Here is a 20,822-nt window from a genome sequence, read left to right as displayed (position 1 = left end):
GATGTAGTAGGCAAACATTAACCTGAATTCTAAGTTGAAAAAGGAGCATAATTCTGTCAAAAAAATTGATAGAGTTACCTACTTCTGTCTATAGGTTGAGGTAGTGTACAAAGGTTCAAAGCCACATGTCAATGGACTTTAAAAATACTTGAGGTGGTATGAAAACTTCAACAAAAGTGGTAATGCCAACGCTGACAATGACGATTCTTCAAAAGGCGAGCTAAAAAGTATCTATATCTATATATTTCATATATTACCAGTGGATCTGTTATCTTCAGTTTGATTTGATCTCCATTACTTAGTAGATTTGGTAATTTTCCAGGTAAATTGGCTGTATTTAAATCTTTTACACTGGCTGCAACACCTGGGAAAGCCTTCAGTATCGTACCATCTGATTCCCTGTGTAAAAAAATTATTTATTTCATGCTTTCCAGTGTTTTATTTTAACATATCAGATGATTATATTTTGATAAACCACTAGTGAAATTTATAAAATATAATGTTCACTGTAGCCGAACTATATCTGAATGCGGATGAAAAGAAAATCATAATTAAATGGAATAACAGGCAAAAATAAATTCCGTCATGCGTAAATTTTGCTTCTTTAGGAAAATAAAGTTAATGTCACCATACATCATGTTAAAAATGTAACAAAGTTAGAGAAATTGAACAGAACTATATTTCAAAATTGATGATGTGACATCATGATGTGATGACGTCAAAAAGGAGAATGCGCGACGTTACGCGGCAAAATCAGTAAAAAGTACTTAAAATCACTTAAAAAGCATGAAATAAAAAGAAAATTTATTTATTTTACATATAAGATTGAAATATATTTCATTCGTGAACACCAGCTATTATATTTTCACTCGTGGCTACGCCACTCGTGAAAATATTGCATCTGGTGTTCACTCAGTGAAATTATATTTCAATCTTACATGCAAAACAAACAAATATCCTCTATCTCTTTATTAGGTCCATATGTAACACCAATTTTCATTGGATAATTGCATTGTTTATATATCAATATCTTTATATTTGACTGATATAAATTTATGAATTAATTTCTATTCCATTGAAAGAAACTAATTATGAAATTTGTTATAAAGACGTTTTAAACAGTTGTTAGCCTGATGCAATGTAATGCTTGCTCTAAGCTGCTAACTTATGTTTAAATTTGGCCATACAACCTGTCAATATCCATTATTTCCAGTAGGTTATATAGTTTTAGCCATATATTCCACATTAAGCAGCTTATGTTACATAAGATTACACCTGTTTAAATTGGGCCATATAACCTCACCAAAAAAAATAATCTTTATAACTAGTTGTATAAATGGTTGTTAGCCATATAATCTAAGTATAATGGTTCAAATTACATAAGTTAACAACTGTTTAAGCTTGGTCATATAACATGTCAAAAAAAAATAAATCTTTATGACCACTAGTCTTGTATAATGGTTATTGGCCATATAACACATGCTAGGTGGTTCAAACTACATAAGCTTACAACTGTTTAAACTTGGTCATATAACTTGTTAAAAATTCTATTCAACCAGTTGTTTAAATGCATTTAATGATTGTTTGCCATATAAGCTATGGTAAGTGGTTCAAACATACAACTGTTTAAACTTTAACAATATAACCTTTCAGACATCTTAATAACAGATATTGTAACAAGATTCTGCAACAATTAAAACAACATTTTTATAATATAATTACACCATATTCAGACATATATTGTAATCATTCTGAGTACAGCAAAATACAAACAAAATGTCATGTCTTGTCATAAAGAAACAAAGTTTATGTTGAAAATCTAAGGATTTTATTGATAATGCCGGTTAAAAGGTTTAAAACAATTATTAGGTCACCGTTTGAACAGTTAGCATTTTTTCTAACCGTGACATCCCTGATCAAAACCCCTACATATAGAGAGAGAAATAAAAAAAATAAGTGTATTTGCTGTGAAATATATCATGCTTCCGGCCTTCTTTGTTTACATAAAGGTAATCTCCGGTAGTGTTAGAATTAATATTTTTTAAGTCAAATTTAAACTAGACGCAAACCATCATACTTACTCTCTGAGACAAATTAATTTGTTTTCAGAAGACAGATTTGTAAATTCTATTTCATTAAAGATGAAGGGGTCTAATGGCATGACTGATTGTTTCAGGGGATCCCTCAATTTCTGCTTACTCTCCTCACCAGGCTTTAAAATCCTTGTTTTCTCAGCAATGTTCAACTCTATCTCTGTAATGGCATTACCGTATGGCCGTAACCTAGACCGTATACCCTGTGTGACATAAAATAAATGTTACCGTATGGCCGTAACCGAGACCGTATACCCTGTGTGAGAAAAAATAAATGTTACCGCCTGGCCGTAACCAAGACCGTATATCCTATGTGAGATCAAATAAAGGTTACCGCATGGCTGTAACCAAGACCATATATCCTATGTGAGATCAAATAAAGGTTACCGTATGGCCATAACCGAGACCGTATACCCTGTGTGAGATAAAATAAATGTTACCGCATGGCCGTAACCAAGACCGTATATCCTATGTGAGATAAAATAAATGTTACCGTATGGCCGCAACCAAGACCGTATACCCCGAGTAAGATCAAATAAATGCCTTGAAATATATACTGAAGTGTAATATTGTACATAGACATCTATATGAAGAAATTATTTAATCAAATGTGGCTCTAAAAATGTAACTAGAACTGCCACTATCATGGCGTGAATACCCCCGCATACCACTTTGTCAGAATCAACAGTGGCCATTTAGAGCTCAAGGACAACCTCCCTGCCAAATCTGAGGTTACTAAGCCAGTGCATTGCTAAGTTATGTATTCTACATGCTTCAAATGTGAAAATGTCAAAATCAATTCATTGCGGACAGGACATTCTTAAGCAATTGAGAAGAAAAGCTTTTTTTTTTGTCAAGGTCCCTGTGACCTTGACCTTTGACCCAGTGACCTCAAAATCAATAGGGGTCACCTTATAGTCATGATCAACATCCATGCCAAATATGAAGACTGTGGGTCTAAGAAATCTTAAGGGTGGACAAACTTTTTGAAGTCAAAGTCCCTATGACCTTGACCTTTGACCCAGTGACCTCAAAATCAATAGGAGTCACTTAATGTTCATGATCTACCTCCATGTCAAATATGAAGACAGTGGGTCAAAGAATTTATAAGTTATTAGGTGGACAAACTTTTTAGTCAAGGCCCCTGTGACCTTGACCTTTGACCCTGTGACCTCAAAATTAATAGGGGTCATCTTCTAATCATGACTGACCTCTATGTTAAATATAACGACTGTGGTTTAATAGAATCTTTAGTTGTTGGTCCGACAAGCTTTTTTTTGTCAAGGCCCCTGTGACCTCGACCTTTGACCTCAAAATCAATAGGGGTCATCTGGTCATCATGACTAACCACCATGCCAAAAATAAATACTGTGGGTCAAAGGAATCTTAAGTTATAGGGCGGACAAGCTTTTTGAAGTCAAGGCCCCTGTGACCTTGACCTTTGACCTGGTGACCTCAAAGTCAATAGGGATCATCTACTAATCATGTCTAACCTCCATGCCAAATATGAAGACTGTGGGTCAAAGGAAACTTAAATTATTGAGCGGACAAGCTTTTTGAAGTCAAGGCCCCTGTGACCTTGACCTTTGACCTGGTGACCTCAAAGTCAATAGGGGTCATCTACTTATCATGACTAGCCTCCATGCCAAATATGAAGACTGTGGGTCAAAGGAATCTTAAGTTATTGGGCGGACAAGCTTTTTGAAGTCAAGGCCCCTGTGACCTTGACCTTTGACCTGGTGACCTCAAAATCAATAGGGGTCATGTACTGATCATGACTTACCTCCATGCCAAATATGAAGACTGTGGGTCAAAGGAATCTTAAGTTATTGGGTGGACAAGCTTTTTGAAGTCAAGGCCCCTGTGACCTTGACCTTTGACCTAGTGACCTCAAAATCAATAGGGATTATCTACTAATCATGACTAACCTCCATGCCAAATATGACGACTGTAGGTCACAGGAATCTTAAGTGAATGGACGGACAAGATTTTTGAAGTCAAGGCCCCTGTGACCTTGACCTTTGACCTAGTGACCTCAAAATCAATAGGGGTCATCTACTAATCATGACTAACCTCCATGCCAAATATGAAGACTAAGGGTCAAAGGAATCTTAAGTTATTGGGCGGACAAGAAAAAACCGACAGACGGACGGCCGGACGGACGGCCAGACGGACGGCCGGACGGACGGACAAGCTGATTCCAGTATACCCCCCTTACAACTTTGTTGTGCGGGGGTATAAAAATTGATAAAATAACATCTTGCTAAATGCATTTTGACATGGTATTGTAAATGCAGATCTTGTTATATCAATTAAAGAAGCACATTTTACTGTGTGATATGTAACATTACTGTACAAGATATTAAGTTTGTTCATTTAACATGACTGTACATGACATTAACTATGTGGCATCTAACATGACTGTACATCACATAAACTATGTGCCATGTAACATATCTGTACATGACATTAACTATATGCCATGTTACATGTCAGTACATGACATGAACTATATGCCATGTAAAATGTCTGTACATTACATTTACTATATGCCATGTAACATATCTGTACATGACATTAACTATATGCCATGTAACATGTCTGTACATTACATTTACTATATGCCATGTAACATATCTGTACATGACATTAACTATATGCCAAGTTACATGTCTGTACATTACATTTACTATATGCCATGTAACATATCTGTACATGACATTAACTATATGCCATGTTACATGTCAGTATATGACATGAACTATATGCCATGTAACATGTCTGTACATTACATTTACTATATGCCATGTAACATATCTGTACATGACATTAACTATATGCCATGTTACATGTCAGTACATGACATGAACTATATGCCATGTAACATGTCTGTACATTACATTTACTATATGCCATGTAACATATCTGTACATGACATTAACTTTATGCCATGTTACATGTCTGTACATTACATTTACTATATGCCATGTTACATATCTGTACATGACATTAACTTTATGCCATGTTACATGTCTGTACATTACATTTACTATATGCCATGTTACATATCTGTACATGACATTAACTATATGCCAAGTTACATGTCTGTACATTACATTAACTATATGCCATGTTACATGTCAGTATATTACATTAACTATATGCCATGTAACATATTTGTACATGACATTAACTATATGCCATGTTACATGTCATTACATTACATTCACTATAATGGTATGTAGCATGGCTATACAAGATATTAACTTTGTGCCATTAACCTGACTGAAGAAACAAGCATGGCTGTGTGTATAGTGACATGACTATTTGCACATGAATTTGGATCAAGGTATTTTTTGCAATGTGACATGCAACACAATTGTTCAAAAATGTTTCCCTTGTTATCACAAATATCTCAATCTTCATTGCAAGTCAGACATTCTATCGCTAAGAATTCATCTGGTATGACATCCTCTTTTCTAGCCTGACATTCTTTTAATTAGACTAAGTCTGACCACTCCCTTTTTGCTAGGCATGTGAATTCCACTGAGAATCATATCAGCACTGAGAAATGTTCGGCAACTCTCTAATTGCTAATCAAACATCCTACTACTAGGTTACAGCTATGGTTTAACAGTAGACATGAATCTATAAACAAGTTAAAATGATTCAAGGACTCTTACCCATAACTCTTGTGCACAAGGAATGCATATACCACAACCCTGACAGCCTGATGTGTCTGCACAGCAACCACTCTGTCGTAGATACTCTCCCATAATACCATTCCAAGGACAGTCTTCCCTGTTACCACAGCAATGGTTACACATTGTACAAACAGACTGAACAACAGAACAATCTGCATTGTTCACCCATGTGTGCTTGCAACCAACAGAGATGTTCACTGAATAAATAAAATTTCATATCTTATAACACTTTAGTCCATCCATCAGCAGTTTGAACAAATTCTGTAAATTTTGTATCACGTTCTTGTTTAAAAGAACAGGTGATTGCAAACTTAATTATGAAACCTTATTGTATTACTGTAATGAACCAATAATGTCATCAACTGATGTTTTACACAGAAAACGATCACTTCACCTTAAAACAGTACTCGAAAATTAGATTGTATTTAAATAGCTAAAATTTGAATATAAACATACTCACCAAGGTCTTTTGGGAAATCTTTTGTTACCATAGGAACAATTCTTGACCTTTGTAGAAGGTCATCAACAATATCAGTGAAGATACAGAAAATATTCCAAGTATAGTCCTTGACATAGGAGGGCGTTAATTTTGACATTCTTGAGTCATCCAGGGTGTCCAGATTTGGCATGTAACACCATGATTCAAGGACAATAGTATCCATCCCTGTAATAAAATTTGTTCACACGTAAATGAATTTAATATCCAGTGGTGGTATATTAACAAAAATAATTAAAAACAAAAACAAAAAAACCTTTGTATGATTTGTTTGAATGCAAGGCTATAAAATCAGAACAAACTTTCCAAAAATCTGAATTCTTAAATAAATTCTTTATCTAGAAAAAAAAAAAGAAATAGTTCATACCATTTTATTTTATAACAAATGAAATAATGTCTACAATATTTAGCATGTATTAAATATTAATATGCACATATATAATATTATTGATTGATTTAGTTTGTAATATATGCAAATAAATCAACCAACCATGAATCTCCTCCTTGATGATGACAGTTTGGACCGCCCCATTTTGATAAACCACGCCTCCTCCAGACATTACTATCATGTGACCAAATTTGTTTGTGTTTGATATGATGAGTGGAAGAATATAATCTGGTAAACCGAGGGGGAATGTATACTTCTGTTTCATAACAACGTAATTTGTAGAATCTTTGCTAGGTGTCCAGTAGTCATTCTGAAATAATAGAATAAATTTTTTAAAAAAATATGGGGTTGAGGTGTTAATTTGGTTTGGATTTAAATAACTTTATTGACAGAAACAAACATCAAACATCATTTCGACTTTATTTTAGGCTCACTCAGAAAATAATACCAACATTTTGTAATTGTCAAATAAATACTATATACATTGTAGTTACAGAGGATCATCCTACTTTGAGAAGTATGCATAAGTTTTATTTCAATAACAAACAAAAGAAATTATCTAACCAGTCTGAGAAAAACTGGTGAATGATTAACCCTTTACTTGACAGAGATTCTCCTTTGTCACCAGTATAGAACCAGTCAAGCCTGCACATCTGTGCTGCGGCAGAGTCTGACCACCAGGCTCTATACTGTTGAGAGCTCAATTTTTGTATTTTGATTTTTAAATCTCTTAAACTGTTCCAAATTCAAAACAGGGCAAATCCATTACACAAATAGAGGAATCTACAACTGACTGATGACAATTCCCAAATACATAGACTGGTGTACAAATTCAAGTTTTTCTATTCTCAAAATAGACTGGTATAAAATTTACCAAAGGTTGAGGTGGACTGGACACATTTTGTTGAATTACAAAGACGGAATGTTCTTCTTCAGGTTTCGTCCTCAGGCAGGGGACTCTTATAAGTCCTAGACTCTTCTCCAGTAACAACCACAATACCTTCTTCTGTAAACAGATATTATGCAGACAACTCTGACATTAGAATTTTATCAAAGCTTATAGAAAAATGTGAAAATTTAAAAATATCAGAGCAATAAAATATTCATAATCACTAAAAATGATCAAGGGTTTTGTTTTTTGTTGGGTTTTATGTAATGCAGGTAATATCAAATTGTTTATATTTCAGTTTTACAGATAGTCCCTCAATGCATTAGTTAGTTCAATCAATCATACCTTACAATTTCTAAAAAGATTTCAAAATTACAGTAAAAATAAAACAAACAAAAAATAAAGAAAATTAGGTTCATCTGTTCATTTTAAAAAAAGAAGAATAAAAAATAGCAGAATGAAATGTCAGACAATTTTAACATAAACTACTTTTGTCCAGATTTTGTATAAATGTGTCCATATCATTTTGTGGTCATTCATCCTAAAAGGATTTTTCTTCTTGAAATGGTCTAAATTTCAACTAAACAGACAAATAGCTTTATCTCATGTGAGTAACAACCATACATTTTGTATTTAGATATTATATGTATTTATTCATTATGTAATAAATAAAAGGGGCCCTTGATAGGGAATGCTCTATAATGCACAAGAGACTTGCTTGATAAGCAAGTGTATCACATACCCCTGCCTATTTTGCGACTCTGTGAAAATGGTATTACACAGCCGTGCATATATTTTGACGCGACGTCATTTGCGTTTTAAAACATAGCGTAAAGATATGAGCTAAATGTAAGCGTTATACTATAAATTTTAAACTCGTGTAAGTTTATTTCTAAATTTATTTGAATAAAATAATATGCTCGCCAGAGGCTTGCATAATATAATTTTATTCAACTGGTTCAGTATTAAACTTATACTCATTTAATATCCTCTATTTAACATTCTACAGATAAAATTCTTCACATTTTTTGGGAGGGGTACTTGGTTACCTTGTCTTCTTTATCACCAGCTCCTGGTATTTCACCCAGTATCTTTGTCTCTACAGACTTATGCTCCCAAACATGGCTGCTATCACCAATACATGTTACTGTGGTATTAATCTTGATAAGATCTGCTGGTAATAGCTGCCATAGATTTGCTTCAAGATGAATCATGTACTCTATATCCACAATAATCTTGTCACTGCCAATATCCAACAAGAGTAACTGCCCCTGATAAAAAAGGAAAAAATCAATTAAACAAGAGTTACTGCTCCTGATAAATAAAGAAAAAGTCAATTAAACAAGTTACTGCACTTTATTTTGATAGATAAAAGAAAAAGTCAATCAAACAAGAGTTACTGCCCCTGATAAAAAAGTCAATCAAACAAAAGTTACTCCCCCTGTTTAATAAAAGAAAAAAGTCAATCAAACATGAGTTACAGTCCCTGAATAATTAAAGAAAATGTCAAGCAAATGATTACTCAAGATAATAAATTTATTTGTCCCTATTTATCAAAAGTATGTAACAAACACCTACCGGTATATGTTTGTTATTTCTTTTATCAAACAAGAGTTACTGCCCCTATTATTGTGTACAGTTAATAAAAAAAAATTATAAAACATATCATGGAAACTCTATGCCAAAATTCTGTTTTAAAACTGTTATTAATATATGAGGCATGCTGCTTTAAGACTCATCTATATAATTGTTAAAATATATACAAACCCTTGATTGCATAAGCTTCAATATACTCATCAATGACCGTCCATTTGTATTTGACAAATCTTTTAAGTAATGAGTGAATATTTTAGAAAATTCCAGAATTTTTTCTGCGGACAGAGTTTTCAGAATTTCATCTGTAAATTGCTCATTTTTGCCAGCACCTGCTACCAGCACATATTCCTTATATCTGAGAGGCTGCAAGGCTTTCAGTCGGGTTTCTGCTTTCACCAGCTCTGTTAAGATTTTGTCACGACCCTATAGACAAAATAAATCTTTGCATCAATAATGATTTTATTGTGACAATAGTTATGAATTCAAAAGATTTAAAACTTAACCTGTTGGAAGCAAAACTGAATGGCCAAAGGCCATGAAATCCTGTACAGCGTGTACACTGACCATGCCCTATTCTGAAGGTAGCTCAATTATTGATATCTTAATATTGAAACCCCTTAACCTTGAATGGACTGTTCCAAAGCAGGGCAAATCCATTATACAAATTCAACAGGTTATACAAGAATATCGGTAACACAAAAAATGGACACCCTTAGCTGTCTTCAGCACCACTTTGACACAGCAAAATATACATGTATGATTTAGATAATTCGCATTTCGAAAAGTTGCATTAGGGCAAAAAGAACAAATTTTGAAGGTTTAGCGTATATCGATTGAACAAAGGGAGAGCATATAGTTGCCATCTTGTCTGTCCCTCCGTTGTCTTGTCCAGAGCATAACTTGAAAACCCTTGGAGATAATTTATTTAAACTTTATACAGTGGCAGAGGGCATTAAGAGGGAGTGCATTGTGAAAGAACCATAACTCTATTTTGCCTGGTTTTTGAATTACTCCCCTATTAGAAAAATCTTGTCCGGGACATAACTCTAAAACTATAAGAGATGTCAACATAAAACTTTGTAGGTAAATAGATCTCAATGGGTAGATGTGCAGTGCACAAGAACCATAACTCCTTTTTGCTTAATTTTGGAGTTATCGCCATTTGTTAATTTTAGCACTTTGAACTTTGTCCGTAACATAACTCTAAACTATAAAAGATATCAACATGAAACATTGTATGTAGATAGATCTCATTGAGTAGAAGTGCAGTGCAAAAGAATCATAACTCTGTTAAGCCTCATTTTTGAATTATCTCCCCTTTTAGAAAAATCTTGTCCAGGACATAGCTGTAAAACTATATGAGATATCAACATGAAACTTTGTAGGTAGGTATATCTCAATGAGTGGATGTGCAGTGCAAAAGAACTTGAACTCCGCCTTGCCAAATTTCGTAGTAATTTCCCTTTGTTCATTTTTACTTTTTGAACTTTGTAAACCATAAGAGGTATAAACTTTGAAGGTTGATAGATCCCATTGATTAGAAGTGCACTGCAAAGAACAGTCACTCTGCCTTGCCTAATTTTGGAATTATTGTACTTTGAACTTTTTCCAGGGACATAACTCTGTAACTACAAGAGGTGTACTTTCCTGTGTCCAAAACCTATTCAGGGAGCATCACCCTGCTCAAAACAGGCTCTTGTATTAAACTAATTACATCCATTTCACACCAAGTCCAAGTAAACTTTTTTTACACCAAGTCCAAGTAAAGTTCTTTCAGCTTGGTGACCTTGACCAAAAAACCTCAAACCTCACCCTAACATCAATGGTCAATGTAGCTGCCAGGTAAGTGTCCTGGGATGTACACACAGATGCTTTACCAAAACTTTTTATAGAGTTGGTGGGTTGGATAAAGAGCAGTTATTGCTAGATCAAAAAGTAAGGTTATCATCACTTTAACATTTTGTCACCTTATTGCAGTAACTCCTTATGTAATTAGATAAAAGTTAAACTGTTACTACACTAATGTGACAATTTGTACTTTTATTATATAGATATCAGATAATACAATTTGTTTAAATTCATTCATGAAAACAAAACACCAAAAAAAATATTAATAAACTTACATCTTTCAGTTTGTCAGGTTCAGCATTCAAGGTAAGTGGGAGATATCTAACCCTATCCTTGATGTTGTTGACAAAGTTCATCATGTTGTCATAGATACCACATAGCTGACCATACCTCTGCTGATCTTGAAGGTCCATAGAGGCCAAATCTCTGTAAAACAGTTGGTATTCAAGTAACAATGTTTAACCCTTGACCAGGGGCCGAGGATATAAAGAAATATTCTTATTTCAATTTCAGCTATTTCTCAGCTATTTGATTGGTCAGAAACAGGCACAGATGTAAATTGACCAATGAAAATGTTGAGAATCTAGCTTGATCTCAGGAAAAGGTTTTATAACTATGGGACCTTCTAAATTTGTGTAATGGATTAACAATCCATTCAAAGTTTATTAAAAATTTTAAAATCAAAGTTAACAAAATGAGCTTCAAAAAGTATAGAGTCAATCAGATGGCCTGGCTCTATACTAGTGGCAAGGCAAATCACTTTCAGTTCCAGAAGTTTGGGGTGAATGTTAAATCTACTAATTTAGTGTAATCATATTTCCTGCTTCAAAAATTGCTTTACTAGTTTATAGACAAATTTATTAAACACTAGATTAATATACATGTATATGGTCAGTGAAACCACTCGATTAAGATACATGTATATGGTCAGTGGAACCACTAGATTAATATACATGTATAAGATTAGTGAAACGACTAGAATAATATACATGTATATCCAGACGTTTGTTCTTTAGATTACTAGTCACACCCGTTAACCTCTCGGCTATGCTGTTATATTAATCATACATTAACATAAAATTCATCTTACCGTTCCATTTCAGATATTGCCGTTGCCACATTGTTCATTTCCTGAAAATTTGATTTATCTATCTGTTCTATTTGTTGTTTAAGAATTTGTAGCTTGCCAGCAGGATCAGATGACCCATTGGTTACCCCGACAACTAGAAATTCTGTTCCTTTAAATAAATCTTGAGGAGGCTCTTCAGGTATTTCTTTTTCATTAGGTTTTTCTTCATTTTTCTGAAAATTAATTACAAATATAATATACTACTGTATACATGTATATATTTTACATATACCAAAAATAACGAAACTCGCACAACGGGAAATTTTCATGTTAATTTTTTATGTATACAGTATATTTCAGCTACATGTACTTGTTTTCTTATTTAACACATACATTGTGTACTGTGCATTCAATTGCATGATTATAAAATTTATTGTTTTGTCCAAAAGGACATTTTTTTGTTGTGTTTTTTTTATTCACGGATTGCCTCATTATTTGGATAATGAAACTAACGTAACTAAAAATAACCTTACAGCAGACAAAAAATGAATTTTGTTGGATCTTAAATTCAAAGAATGTCCAATCCATGAAAAAGACACTAAAATTTGTGTCATGATATTGCAGTATATAAATACTTTATACATTGTCTGTTAAGCTCAATAGCTAGAGCATTGGACTGTGATTCAGGCAACCCTGGTTAAATTCCAGGAAGGTGCAGGTCACTTTCATTGTGATTGATCATGAAATCCTTTTTACAGTCATTTGCACTGTAACCTCTGCTCTGATATGTACTGATCGAAGTTATCAGCTTCTTACCAAACTGAAGGTAACTAATGCTAATAAACTGCTTGAAAGCCTAAAATCTACCAACACCATCACCAGTTAATAGGCCACTCTGTCCATCATTTACATAAAACAGTTTCAGCAAAGCCAGCTGACAATCTATCTCTTTTGAAAATATTTAACATCCTTGCAAAATTTTGGACAACTAATTTACAAATGAGCTGTGTCATAACAAAACCATCATAGTTTGCAACCAGCATAGATCCAGACCAGCCTGCGCATCTGCGCAGTCTGATCAGGATCCATGCTGTTCACCTACAAACCCTATTACAAGTAGAGAAACTGAAAGTGAACAGCATGGATCCTGATCAGACTGCGCAGATGCACAGGCTGGTCTGGATCTATGCTGGTCGCAAATGCACTATGTTGGTTTTGTCATGATGCGGCTCAAATGAAATTGTTACCTGGTTCATGCTGAAAGTCTTCGCTAGTAATGCCGCAGTCTCAGGATAGAAGTTGTGGATTTTCACTACTGAGTTTCTTGTGCTAAAGGCTGGGTACATCGCCTCACTGTGAAACTCATGTGGGATCTCATACATCTAAAACAAAGATACATGTATATGGTCAGTGAACCCACTAGATTATTTAAATGTATGTAGTCATTGAAACTATTAAATTAATATATATGTATATGGTCAGTGGAACCACCAATGCTTTATTTCAGGCACAAGCAGGCACACTATTAATGGAGCAAGTTCATGAACTCAGGCGCCCCTCAATGCTTTATTTCTGGCACAAGCAGACACACTATGTATGGAGCAAGTTCATGAACTCAGGTGCCCCTCAATGCTTTATTTCTGGCACAAGCAGACACACTATATATAGAGCAAGATCATAAACTCAGGCGCCCCTCAATGCTTTATTTCTGGCACAAGCAGACACACTATGTATGGAGCAAGTTCATGAACTCAGGCGCCCCTCAATGCTTTATTACTGGCACAAGCAGAATCTATCTACTTTTCTTAAAAACTTTGTACATTTTTCTCTGATTTTCATAGCATATTTTTACTCATCTGGAAGCATGCTGCTTTAACCAATAAATATCGTTCCACAGCTCTACTCACAGACTGAACTATCCAACTGTTGACACCTTTTCTCCCATTGTTAGTGAACAAGTCTTTACCATGCTACTCCTTACTCAGAAGGGAGCAGTTCAATACTAATGATGACCATACTTTCTCTTAAAAATCTTAATCAGTTCAAAATCTTTCATTATATTACAATTTATATGATATTTCATTCAAGGGAAATGACATAAGGAAGGAAATAAATCTTACAAGTTCTCCATTTTTATAGAACTGGATTAACAATTTCTGGTGAGGTTGAAGTACACCCTCCTCGTCAAACAACAGTGGCGTAAGATGATCTGCCGGAACTACTTTTAATTTCACCGTATCACCTTCAATTATTTTTGAGTCAATTGGACCGCCTTTATAGCCTTTGTCACTCCCGGTTCCATCATTGTGATAATACCTGACAACAAAAGTTTATAAATACACAAACAATAGACAAAAGAATCCATCCCCACCCTGACAAGTTTATAAATATAGACAAACAGAGAAATAATTCAAAATCCCACTCCGACTTAACAACAGTAATTTTGGGGTGTCTGTGGCTGAGTGGTTAAGGTCGTTGACTTCAAACCACTTGCCCCTCACCGCTGTGGTTTTGAATCCCGACAGGGACTTTGAATTCTTTCATGTGAGGAAGCTATCCAGCTAGCTTACAGAACGTCAGTGGTTCTACTCAGGTGCCCGTTCATGCCTGAAATAATTTGATTGTAAAGTACCCCAAGTTTAAAATGAGTATCTTTGAAAGTTTTTGAGAAATATATCATAAGTTTTATTTACAGTTTGCTGAGCTTTTAACATTAATGAAAATAGCAATTAGCTTTTGTATTGTTTTGTACTGTAATACATGTTGACTGTATTGTGATAAATCTCAAAACATTTGTTTTGCCTTCAATTTAGCTTTGAAATAAACATATGTACAATGAATATACATTGTAATACAACAGCTTTCCATAAGACAGTGCTCTTAACCATTCTTTACAAACCCACTTGCACACAAAAACTTAACAAAAAGTGTGACGGCAACTCTGACACCAACACTGACGCTGATACCTGGGCAAGTACAATAGCTTTCCCTATTCTTCAGAAAGTTGAGCCAATAAATATATAGATAACAGTGAACTTACTTTCCATTGTCAGCATGATATCCTAGCTGGTCCTGTTTCCATCCAATAAATGAATGGCTCTCTACAAAGTTTGGCTCTGTAACACCAATACCAAATAGTTTGTTTATATCCAGTTCCATCACTTCAACTGTGAACTCCAGGAGATCTTTGTTAAATGGAGTCTTGCCCATAAACCACCCATATACTTTCCCGTCATTTGGAAAATGATCAGGCACCCTATAAAATGAAAGAAATTATAACGTCAGAGACAGACTTTTGTTAAAACTCTAAGAAAACAGGGCCATAACTATGTAAAATAAAACAAAACCTTTCAAACAAGTAACAAATGCCCCCAAAAAGGTTTCTTAAGCATGCAGGTAAAGAAAAGAAAAGAGAATGAAAGTAACTAATTGCTTAAAAATGTTCTTTGTATTTTTGTACCTTAAATTCTCATAGTGATAGCTTGAATCTTCAAAATATAAGTGTGACCTTGAACTTTGAAGATGGGACATGGCTCTTGGACGGCACTGAATGTTGTCATGAGATAGACATTTGTGCCAAGTTACTTCAAAATCCCTCAATGCATGACAAAAAAAAAAGTTACAGTCTGAACATGATTGTTGTGTGTAATTGGGGGCACACTGACAGACAGATGGACATGAGCCTTAGCCATGACACATCGTCATCATGTGGTAAACATTTGTGCCAAACTCTTCTCGAGAGAATGAGTACCTTCAAACTATAAGTGTGACCTTGACCATGACAGTATGAACATGGGTATAAATCACGAGTTCGCGACATGTCATTTTGATGTGGTAGACATTTATGCTTAGTTATTTTAAAATCCTTTGATGCATGACAAATCAACAGTCGGGACACGAATGTGTGTACCTATTAACTCTAATTGTGATAATGTGAATTTTTAAAATGATAGTGTGACCTTGACCTTTAAGGGAGGTCATTTTTCAACGCGACACATCGTCTTGTTGTGGTAGACATTTGTGCCATGTTATTTCAAAATCCCTCAATGTATGACAAAGTTACAGTCTGGACACAAATGAAGTGGGGACGCACAGATGAACGGACAGGCAGACCGTGCAATTTTAATATGCCTCCCTTCGGGGGCAAAATAAAATAGGAGTTTAAAGCAAAATTTTATCTTAATAAAATACCTGTATTTCATGATATACACAATATCATAACAATCCATTGCCACTTTAGAACTTAATCATCCAGACTTGTTTGTTTGTTTCATTTTACACCTTTTCCCAACAGTATTTCAGTCATACAGGCGAGTATTTTCCTAACCATTGTTCCTGGAGAGTTACACCAATACTAGATTACCTTCCTCCGCGCTAAACTACCAAAGCATCTCCCGGGGATGGAACCCATGCCAGAGAGGTAGCTGGATTAGAAGTCATCAACTCTAACCTCTCGACAACGGAGGCGGTACTCATCCAGACTTAACAGACTAACTGATAAGTATACTCCTATATACCCTTTCCTCCCCCCTCATTTCCCTCCACTAAACTTTATAGGTACAACAAAATATAGCATCAAAGGTCACTATTTCTCACTAGTTATAGATCATCAAAAGAATCAAATTAAAAGGTTTTCATTTATGATAGCTAAATACATGTCAGGTGATAAAAAATTCATCTTGATTTCTGCAGGGATATGTAGAAATGTTGTGACATACTTGAAATGACATTCTCCATTGTCCATCACATTCATATAGTGGCATCTTCCAAGTGTTATTTTATCTTTGTAAGGTGCCTGGAATTAAAAAACTCAATAATATACATGCAGCTATATCCCATGTTGTAATCTAGATATATTTTTGGAAAATATTGAAAATATGGAGTTTGAAATTTCTTAAATATTATTATTTTATTTATTTCAACACTGCACTAGGAACATTTATCATGTTTTAATGTGTATATATATATATAATATTCTTTGAAATGTCTACTCACTGGTCTGCGGTATGTGGGCATGTAATTCTTCAGTCTTAGAACGACATCTTTAGTTTTTATACCTACATAGGGAACTAATCGTGCTGGTTTTGCTTTGAAGTCAAAAGAAACCACCGAGGAAAACACCTGAAAAAATGTATAAAAAAAGCATGAATACATGTCAACATAATTCTAAAATAACTTCATAACAACTGACATTTGGTTACTTTTTAAGTTCATTTGATTGATAAGAAATTGACAAAGAACAATTGATACAATTTTCCAGACATTTTTCAAGTTTTAAAGTTCAAGTCAATATTTTTCCCATACTCAAATGCCTAACTAGTACAAAATGATGGATAAATCTGGTAACACAGTCTCCAGGATTATAAACTTTCATTTGTGCTTAGTGAAAACAAATATTAAGTTAGCAGACATTTTCTTCATTATAGAATTAAATAATTAAGTCTTCTTAAACAAATTCCAGATTTAATGGGGCAACTTTGGTTATTAAATTTGTCACAAGTGATCTGGCTTATATATTGCAAAGTACAACTCAAACTTTGAGGATAACAAAGAAAACGGATTTGAAAAAAAAAAATGTTTAATATCAACAAGAACAACAAAAATATGCTTGAAAATAAACACCTGTTTGTTGTTATGATAGAAGGTCATGTCCATATCTGTTTTTACTTTCTCAGAATTGACCACTTTGCAATCTACTTTGATTTCATCACCAACTTTCAATTCCTTGATTTGCTCTATAATTTCCTTCTCTGCAGTACCCTTTACTTTCTCGCACCTTGATAAATAAATGTTTACATGTTATCATCTTTACATTAAAAAATCTGTACATGTTATCATCTTTATATTACTAAATCTGTTCATGTGATCATCTTTAGATTTACTAAATCTGTTCATGTGATCATCTTTATATAACTAAATTTGTACATGTTATCATCTTTAGATTACTAAATCTGTTCATGTGATCATCTTTATATTCTTTGTTCATGAGATCATCTTTATATAACTAAATCTGTTCATGTGATCATCTTTAGATAACTAAATTTGTTCATGTGATTATCATTAGATTACTTAATCTGTTTATGTGATCATCTTTATATAACAAAATCTGTTCATGTGATCATCTTTATATAACTAAATCTGTTCATGTGATCATCTTTAGATTACTAAATCTGTTCATTTGATCATCTTTATATAACTAAATCTGTACATGTGATCATCTTTATATAACTAAATCTGTACATGTGATCATCTTTATATAACTAAATCTGTACATGTGATCATCTTTATATAACTAAATCTGTACATGTGATCATCTTTAGATAACTAAATCTGTACATGTGATCATCTTTAGATTACTAAATCTGTTCATGTGATCATCTTTTTAGAACTAAATCTGTTCATGTGATCATCTTTAGATTACCAAATCTGTTCATTTGATCATCTTTATATAACTAAATCTGTTCATGTGATCATCTTTATATAACTAAATCTGTTCATGTGATCATCTTTAGATTACTAAATCTGTTCATGTGATCATCTTTAGACTACTAAATCTGTTCATTTGATCATCTTTATATTACTAAATCTGTTCATGTGATCATCTTCAGATTACTTAATCTGTTCAAGTGATCATCTTTACATTACAAAATCTGTTCATGTGATCATCTTTATATTACTAAATCTGTTCATGTCATCATCTTTAGATTACTAAATATGTTCATGTGATCATCTTATTATTACTAAATCTGTTCATGTGATCATTTTTATATAACTAAATCTGTTCATGTGATCATCTTTAGATTACTAAATCTGTTCATGTGATCATCTTTATATTCTTTGTTCGTGTGATTATCTTTATATTACTAAATCTGTTCATGTGATCATCTTATTATTACTACATCTGTTCATGTGATCATCTTTATATTACTAAATCTGTTCATGTGATAATCTTTATATTCTTTGTTCATGTGATCATCTTTATATAACTAAATCTGTTCGTGTGATCATCTTTATATTACTAAATCTGTACATGTTATGATCCTTATATTACTAAATCTGTACATATTATCATCTTTAAATAACTAAATTTCAACAAAATTATTGTCATTTTTAATTATTTTATCTCATTGTTTTTGCAAATGTGACAACAAGACAAAAGAAAATTGCATTACTATATGAATGCAAATTTGATAAAATATCTATTTTCTTGTAGAAAGAAAAAAATATATCTGAATGTTCAAGCAATTCAAATAATTTCTAATATATGTAAATTTATTTGAAAAGCAAAACCTAACAAAAACTTACTTGATACTGACTTCCCCAGACCTGAAATATATTAGAAAGTTTAAAACTAAGAGATACATGTCATGAGTAGAAGCCTTAAAACATGTGACCACAAATAAATAAATGATGCTGTGTCAAAGAAATAAATTAAATGGGACCAAGACCCAAACTGTACATGTACTTAAACTGGACAGTATTTCTGTCAAAATTCCTATCCATGATTTATACATTTTGAACATGAAAAGTTGTCTCGTTATTCTGAATATTTGTGCCAAATATTTTCAAAATCCCTTGATGGATGAAAAAGTTATAAATTGGTAACAAAATATACCGGACCATATTACGCTTTGACCTCCGATGTGACCTTGACTCCAAAGTCAGCAAAGATACAGCTCTGGGTGGGTAACATAACACATCGTCTTATTATTGTGAACCTTTGACCTTCAAGCATGACCTTGACCTTGGAGGTAGGCAAATGATTTTTTCTAATTTTTGTATAATTATTGTGAACATTTGTGCCAAGTACTTTCAAAATCTCTTCATGGAAAAGAAAGTTTTGGACCAAAAACAATATATACCCCCAAATAGACAATGTTTACCTTTAAATGTCAATGTGATGTTGACCTTGGACATAGGTGTCCAGTTTTGCACATGACAAAATGTCTTATTATAATAAACATTTGTGCCAAGTTATTTCAAATTCCTTTGATAAATGACTTAGTTATGGACCGTATACGAATGGACCTTTCCGGTCTTCGTAGCGGAACATTAAGCCACACCTTTTCCATTCATCGCTAGGTCAACTGCTCACAAACAGTATCACAAACATAAGCACGTGTTCTTTTGTGCAAACTAGGTCAACCAGTGACTATGTATTATCTCAGTGTATTGACTGGATAACAAGTTAGCCAATTAACATAAATCTGTAAACACCGGAAAGGTCCATTCTGGGTAAGTCAAAGAATTTTTAAAGTCCAGTCAAAATTTGTTCTTTATCTCCGTACATGCAAACTTATATTCTGTTAACATCAAATTTAAATTATGAATGGCCAATCTTAATATGAGAAAGATTTGTTATGATAAAACTTACTTAATTGTTTCAAAAACTAAGCTGTATAGAATATTTCCTTTCCCACTTGCCACAAGACTGACTAAACTCTCTCCGGCAATTCCGATGCTAAAATTAGTATCTGGAGAAAGTTCCTCTATGACAACTGAAAATGAGTAGTTATCTGGCGCACGCAGTCCGAGGAATATACCCCTCATACTGCCAGACGCATAATTCCTGCAATATCTGAAAAGTGAAGAAAAACATTTTATTTTATTTTTTATTTTATTTTTTTGATTACAGGAACTCCACTGGGGTTCAAAAACCTAAAACAATACAATTTGAATTTCTTGCATCGCCAGAGCACTAAAACAGACCAAATTTGCAAAAGATAATTAAAAAATATA

The 20,822-nt window shown here is 33.5% G+C and overlaps 1 protein-coding gene across 1 annotated transcript in view; it reads right to left on the bottom strand.

Moving 5' to 3' along the window:
- The window catches only part of LOC132759342 (uncharacterized), a gene marked incomplete at its 3' end in the record, with an annotated part of 73,217 nt that overhangs the window by 31,368 nt on the left and 21,027 nt on the right, over positions 1-20,822 (bottom strand). The window contains exons 13-31 of the mRNA XM_060751098.1: positions 20,458-20,661; positions 19,389-19,409; positions 17,706-17,859; positions 17,079-17,204; positions 16,802-16,878; positions 15,124-15,339; positions 14,204-14,399; positions 13,331-13,465; positions 12,105-12,316; positions 11,290-11,440; positions 9,338-9,589; positions 8,620-8,841; positions 7,556-7,687; positions 6,784-6,991; positions 6,258-6,461; positions 5,777-5,994; positions 2,336-2,349; positions 2,082-2,282; positions 258-399 (exon numbers count right to left, since the gene is read on the bottom strand). Of these exons, the coding sequence (XP_060607081.1) occupies positions 258-399; positions 2,082-2,282; positions 2,336-2,349; positions 5,777-5,994; positions 6,258-6,461; positions 6,784-6,991; positions 7,556-7,687; positions 8,620-8,841; positions 9,338-9,589; positions 11,290-11,440; positions 12,105-12,316; positions 13,331-13,465; positions 14,204-14,399; positions 15,124-15,339; positions 16,802-16,878; positions 17,079-17,204; positions 17,706-17,859; positions 19,389-19,409; positions 20,458-20,661 (3,085 nt within the window). The remainder of the gene's footprint in view (positions 1-257; positions 400-2,081; positions 2,283-2,335; positions 2,350-5,776; positions 5,995-6,257; positions 6,462-6,783; positions 6,992-7,555; positions 7,688-8,619; positions 8,842-9,337; positions 9,590-11,289; positions 11,441-12,104; positions 12,317-13,330; positions 13,466-14,203; positions 14,400-15,123; positions 15,340-16,801; positions 16,879-17,078; positions 17,205-17,705; positions 17,860-19,388; positions 19,410-20,457; positions 20,662-20,822) is intronic.

Source organism: Ruditapes philippinarum, unplaced genomic scaffold (genome assembly GCF_026571515.1).
Source record: "Ruditapes philippinarum isolate M1 unplaced genomic scaffold, ASM2657151v2 ctg4098_1_1_1_1, whole genome shotgun sequence".
In the NCBI taxonomy this organism is placed as follows: Eukaryota; Metazoa; Mollusca; class Bivalvia; order Venerida; family Veneridae; genus Ruditapes; species Ruditapes philippinarum.
Note: the sequence above shows the minus strand (reverse complement) of the source record. Positions and strands in the feature narration are given on the sequence as shown.